The sequence below is a fragment of the Nematolebias whitei genome, chromosome 2 (assembly GCF_014905685.2).
Source record: "Nematolebias whitei isolate Nwh7 chromosome 2, NemWhi1, whole genome shotgun sequence".
Lineage (NCBI taxonomy): Eukaryota > Metazoa > Chordata > Actinopteri > Cyprinodontiformes > Rivulidae > Nematolebias > Nematolebias whitei.
Window position 1 is genome coordinate 11,995,392 of NC_056499.1, and position 6,523 is coordinate 12,001,914.

Consider the following 6,523-nt stretch of genomic DNA (forward strand, 5'->3'; position numbering starts at 1 on the left):
GCACTCAAGTTTTTCTACTTTAAACGTTTAATTTTATCTAGCGTATCTGCTTCATTTAACTAGTTTGTTTTGCTGGTTTAAGCTGACCTTTTGCTATTTTTAGCTTCTAGTTTGCATTTTGCTACCTTTAACTAGCCTTTTATTATTTTAGCTTTTAATTAACATTTTTGTTTAAGTTTTTTGGTACTTTTAACTTCTGCTTGCCTGTTGCTTCTTCAGTCGGTATTTAGCTGCCATTGGTTAGCATTTTGCTTCCAACTAGCCTTTTGCCACCTTTAGCTTGCTTTGTTACTTTTAGCTAGTGTTATTTCTTTTAGCTTTAAGTTAGCCTTTTGCTAAGTTTTCATTTATTCAGCTATTATATAAATAGGTTAAAGTCTCTTTGAGTCATGAGGACTCATTTACAAGAGAGACCTGTTTTAAACAAAGAACACAGATGAGATACAAATAACAACAAACAATCATATGAAAGTATAAAATGAAAAGTAAATAAAAGAAGTGGAAGGAAAGAAGGCCCTTTTGCCAGATTCGGTTACACCTCTAGCTTGCCTTTTGTTTCTTTTAGCTAGTATTTTGCTTTCTATAACCAGCCTTTTACTTTTAGCTACTGTATTTCTGCTTTTAGCTTGCATTTTGCGTCTTTTAGCTTCTATTTGGACTTTTGCAACCTTAGATAGTTTTATTAGCTCACTGGTGTTTTGCTACTTTTAGTTAGTCATTTTTAACTTTTAACATCTAGCTTGCATTTTGCTACTTATATGTGTTTTGCTTCTTGATATAGGCTTTACTTACTTTAACTAGCTTGCCTTTTGCTACTCCAATGTCGCAACATTTAGTTGATATGTCACTAACTATAACTTCAAGCTAGTCTTGCGCTACCTTACTAGCTTTGTTATGTTTAGCTTTTAGCTAGTTTTGTGCTGTTTTTAATTAGCCTTTCACAGCTTCCAGCAACTGTTTTGCTACTTGTACTTAGTGTTTTGCTTAAAATAGATCATTTGAAAAAAATAAACAGATTTTTCCTTTTTGTTTTGTTAAATTGCAACATGTACCGTATCGGAACCGAATCAGGTTTTATCTCATAAGTTTTGGAGGTTATTTTTCTCAGATTATTTGTCACTCACTGTCATGCCAGAGAAAATATTCACGAGTGACGCAGCACCAGTCACAAATGTTTCTTAATGTACCTTTTTGATTACTTTTGTTTGTGTTTCTGAAATGTTAGAGAATCGTTTTAAGTTAATATCTGGGTTAACTTGCGATCTCAAGAAAACAAGCCTCATATCAAAATAAAACTTTGGGTCTTCCCATTTCCATTTACCATTTACGTACATCTATAATTTTTAAATACCTTTAAAATGAGACTATGATACTAAGATTTCCAATGTTAAGTTTAAAAAAAAAAAAAAAGTTTTCAAGTTTAAAACTAGTTTCTGTAGATATTTTTTATATGTGTTAATGTTTTTGCAGCATCAATAAAGAATTTTAGCATAAATCAGTTTTTAAAAAAAAGGAGTTTCTTTGTTTTCTGCCAACGTTGTACATTTTTAGTACTTTTACCTGAAGTTTAACAATAATGAACTAAAAGTATTTTAAAGTTTAGTTGAAGGAACGTCAACAGATGTGAAATTGTGACAAAAATGTCTAAAGTTGTGAAAAAAATGTTTTTACAGATTTTGGATTGAGATTGGATGTGGTGCTCAGACCACCTGATTGCCTGAAACCTGGTCTGCATTCAAGAAAAGCTACTTTTAATATATTTTAATTAATGACCACACAGCATCTTGAATGTAAAATCATACTTTTATTATTCCCCAGTTTCACTGGAACTACAAAAGACAACACTAGAGACAAAAGAGTTGATTAAAAAAAAACTAAAAGTTTCCTTTCTGTAAGCCCAATTCTCCCTTTTTTTACAGTTTCCATTTGACCTTTTTCAACAACCTCAACATTTTCCCTTCACTAAAAACACAACAAACCAATCTGCTGCTGAAATAATTTCACACAAGCAGCACAAAAACAAAAATGCTCAACACCATCTGTAACCAAACACGTTCACGTTTAATCAGTGGTTAATTAAAAGCAAAACGGGACATTTCAAACTTGTTAAAATGCTCTTTAAAGTGTTAAAAACCATTTTCCTACTGCCATAAGTTTGCATGAACATATTTCAGTAGTTTCCTCTTCCACTGCAGAGACTTTGTGTTGTTAGAGCCGTACAGTTCATGGTTTAAATTCATGTAATTGTGCTTTAAAAAAGGGTATTTAGAGACAACATGATCACTAAATTAAGCTCATCGCTTATTCACAAGGACAATGTGATTTCACCGTGCATTTGTTTGCAGAAACATGCACACGACTACAATGTTGTATTTTCCTCTAATGACACTGAGCAGAAATAAAAACACATTTTGTTTTTGCTCCCATTTTTCATGAGCTGAACTCAAAGATCTAAGATATTTTCTATGTGCACAAAAGGCCTTTTTCTCTCCAATATTGTTTACAAATGTGTGTAAATCTGTTAGTGAGCACTTTTTTGCCGAGATAATCCATCCACCTCACAGGAAGATGCTGATTAGACAGCATGATTGTTGCACAGGTGTGCCTTAGGCTGACCACAATAAAAGGCCACTCTAAAATGTGCAGTTTAATCACAGCACAATGCCACAGATGTCACAAGTTTTGAGGGGGAATGCACTTTTAAATATTCAAGAGAAAAAGGCCTTTTGTACACTTGGATCTTTTTGAGTCCAGCTCATGAAAAACAGCATAAATGAAAATGTAGCTTTGTATTTGTGTTCAGTATAAATAGGGAGGATAAAAGAAGTTACCATTACAAAAAAGCTGCAGTGGTTCTTGCCAGTTCAACAGACAAACAATAAAACAGTGTTTGTTTACAGCTTATTATTTACAGTTTTTGTGTCCAGACAAACAGCTGGGACTCTGCTTGTCTGAGTAAAAGAGGCATTTCTGTGCACTTCATGCAGCACCTTGGCGTGGATCCAGTGAAGCAGAACCTCTGGAGACGGATCTAGCTGGCTCGTGGGGTGAACTGCAGGTGGACGGGGGTGGCAGGGCAGAGCAAGCCATGGGTTTTAGCTTTAGCTTCAGTCGTGAGAGGAGACTCTGCGATGTGGAACCTCTGGATGAGCTGCACACGGAGTCAGAACAAAAGTCTGGTGTTAGCTGTGATACGGTGCTTTTGGTTTCACACAGAAGACAGAATGCTCACATGCTTTGAGGTTTTAAAAAAAGGGACTGTGGGCTCACGTGTGCTCGTTTGTCTGCCTGTTAGCAAAATATCACATCAACCACTGAACAGATTTTAATCTCTTAAAGTCGGTGGATGTACATCCATAACTCCTTAAGAGTCAGTCCAATTCAAGATGGCCGCCACAGCTTTAAAACTTTAGCAAACACCAAAATTGGTCAAATCAGACATTTTTATAGATAAAGAGCTAAAAGCTGGTGTAGTAGTAGCTGAGAGTCATTCTTAACAGAAACAACTTCAAGATCTTTTGCTACTATTACATTTCAGCTACTGTTTGGGTGTTTTTAACTTGTTGGTATGTTTAGCTTCTAGCTTGTTTTTAGCTTGTGTTTTGCTACTGGTAGCTTCTAACTATTATTTGTCACTTTAATGTTTTGCTAGTTTTTTTCTACTTTTAGACTTTTAGCTTGCGTTTACTACTTTCTGCCTTTACTTAGAATTTTTGCTATTGTTAGCTTGTAGTCAAAGTTGTGCTATTTTTAGATTTTAATAGCCTCTTATTAGCTTTTAGCTGGTGTTTTGCTACTTTAAGATTTTGTATTTCTACTTTTAAATTTTATCCTTTTGTGAGTTTTCACTTTTGTTTTGGTAATTTTAGCTAGTTTTATTTTATTGTATACTATTTTAACCAACATTTAGCGAATTTTAGCTTTAAGCCAGCATTTGGCTGCTTTTAGCTTTTACAAATACTGAGCTAAAACTGAATGTGGTTGTAGCTGACAATGATCCATAGTTAAAGAACAAACAAATCAATGGTCAGATATTTTGTTACTTTCCTTTACTGTATTTATTTTGTGGTTTGTGTTGTGCTAATTTTAGCTTTTAGCTAGTCTTTTGCTATGTTTACTGAATAGTTCATCTTTGTTCTACTTTTAGCTTCTAGCTTGTGTTTCGCTGCATTTATCTGTAACTAATACGGAGTTAAAAAGAGAAAACTGAATTATCTCCAACACATACTGTGAGCACGAACGAATTGAAATTCTGGCTTTACTTGGAGAATTCAACCCTGTCTGTTAGCAAAATATCTCAGACCACTAGACATTTTTTTACTAAGAAACTAACCACTGAATGGACACCTACAACTAACTTTTCGTGTGACCTTAATTCAAAATGGCTGCCACAGTTTATTGACCTTAGTAGACACCAAAATGTCTATGACTCAGTCAGGTTTACAGATTGTGAGGTAATATTTGGTTTGGTAGTAGCCGAGAGTCATTCTCAACACGTCCTCTAATCGTCAGGTCATTGTTTGAACCTGTAAGGCAAAGCGGGCAATATGCATTACTCCAAGGAAAGTCCATATTTTATAATCAGAGAGGACCAGAAGCTACAAAGGATGGCGCCCTCTAGTGGATGACTCCAGTATAACTATTAAGCCCCACCCCTATCATGTAAACTAATAGGACTTTTTATTTAACTAAAAATAAAAATACACTTCATATACTTTTTCAGGCGTCAATTCTCATGATTTTGACCTTCCTGTTATGCTTCTAAATTTAGATTTTTAAATCAAGTTTTTAATAGTTATTTTAGTTTTAAAGAAAAGTGTTACATTATAATGTGATTGACAGCTTGTTAGCGAATTGGGTTTGCAGGTAGGCGGGACTTTTGTCTCGAGGGTACAGCCCCATGACCCTAACGCACAGACTCTGGCTCCAAAAACAACACAGCACCTGGCAAAAGGTTTGGCTTCAGTTTTGAACAACAGGTGTTAACGAAGGAATCAAATCATCTATCTTTATTAATATTGATGAGAATGCTCCTTTTAAATAGCAATTCTAAATTTGATGGCTTTTTTTTAAGAAGCACAAGGCCAAAAATGGATCTGTAATGAGAAAAATATATTTTAGAAAACAACTCTTATTTGAATAAATCAGGTAAACTGGTTATAAAACACAATCGGCTACAAAGAATTATAATAAAACACCTGTACACAATAGGTTAGGGTGCCTTTTATGCCTTTAATAATTGAAATTTTAGCTATATATCCACAAAAATTACCAGGTTACAACCATTTTTTTGTAATTGCTAGGGTTAATTAGCCGTGGCAGCCACCTTGAATTGGTTCAACTCCAACAGTTGTTCAGTTGTCGATTTAAATTTCACGATAAATGTTTGTAAATTTCAATAAAAGTAATCCCAATGAGCAACTACGACATACCCTTGTGAGAGCTAGATGCATCTCCAGCTCCGCGATTCTCCTGCCGATGCAGCTCCTGATGCCGTAACCGAAGGGAATTGAGCCGAAGGTGTCGACGCGGTCCGCGGAGTCTTTTCGTACCCAGCGGTCGGGCTGAAAGTCGGAGGCATTGGGGAAGTTCTTTTCGTCCCTGGATGTGGAGTAGTGGCACAGAGCCAGCTGGGTCTGGAGGAAACAGCTGGGTTATTGTTCATGAGTTCATTCAGGTCGGAACAAAAAGCCGGATCACGTTATATCTGGTTCCACTGGACCGTTTTTGGCTGACTCACTGAACCTTCTTTTGTTTCCAGAACATAAAACGTTTATGGGCCTTACCCCTTTAGGGATGAAGTATCCACCGACCACCAGGTCATCCTGGGTTATCCGTCCGTTTCCTGGGAGAACTGGGAAAAGCCTGCTCCCAGGGCAGGACACACAAAGAGTCGTATTCAACAGGAGCACAAACACAGCTCAGCTTTTCAACGAGACTTATTCTGGAAAAACCTGAGGGTAGACCGAACTGAACACGTGAACTAAAGTAAACACTCCCTTTCATTCTGGGTGTCAACTTTCACAAACTGAAATAAGGAACACGGGGTGGGGGGGTGGTTGGCCTGTTGATATTCGTCTGCGAGATGCCGTGTCTGCTAGGAGTGATGTCATCAAAGAAACTAAACAGCTGAACTTTTACCAGATGATCGTATGCAGGCTCATGTTAGAAAAGTTCAAACATTTGAAACAGAAATCAGCATGTTAGCTACTTTAAGCTTCTTAATAACCATTTTCCCATTTTGGCTTTTAGCTCATGCTCTGCTTCTTTCAGACTTTAGTCAGTATTCTATTTTTTTTAGCTAGCGATTCACTTCTTTTAGCTTTTAGCTAGGGTTATGCTTCTTTTAGCTAGTTTTTTGATTATTTTAGCTTTTAGCTAGTGTTCTTTTATTAACTGTTAGCTAGTGTTCTGCTTTTTTTAGCTGTTAGCTAGTGTCTTGTTTCTATTAGCTATTAGTTGGTGTTCTGCTTCTTTTAGCTGTTAGGTAGTGTTTTGCTTCTATTAGCTGTTAGCTGTTAGG

At 36.1% G+C, this 6,523-nt stretch overlaps 1 protein-coding gene across 1 annotated transcript in view; it reads right to left on the reverse strand.

The window, feature by feature from the left end:
• Positions 1-2,998: 2,998 nt before the first annotated feature.
• Positions 2,999-6,523, reverse strand: part of LOC119428924 (cytochrome P450 27C1) — a 12,920-nt gene continuing 9,395 nt past the window's right edge. Inside the window, exons 7-9 of the mRNA XM_037696634.1 lie at positions 5,787-5,865; positions 5,433-5,636; positions 2,999-3,151 (exon numbers count right to left, since the gene is read on the reverse strand). Coding sequence (XP_037552562.1) covers positions 3,032-3,151; positions 5,433-5,636; positions 5,787-5,865 — 403 coding nt within the window. The 3' untranslated portion in view covers positions 2,999-3,031. The remainder of the gene's footprint in view (positions 3,152-5,432; positions 5,637-5,786; positions 5,866-6,523) is intronic.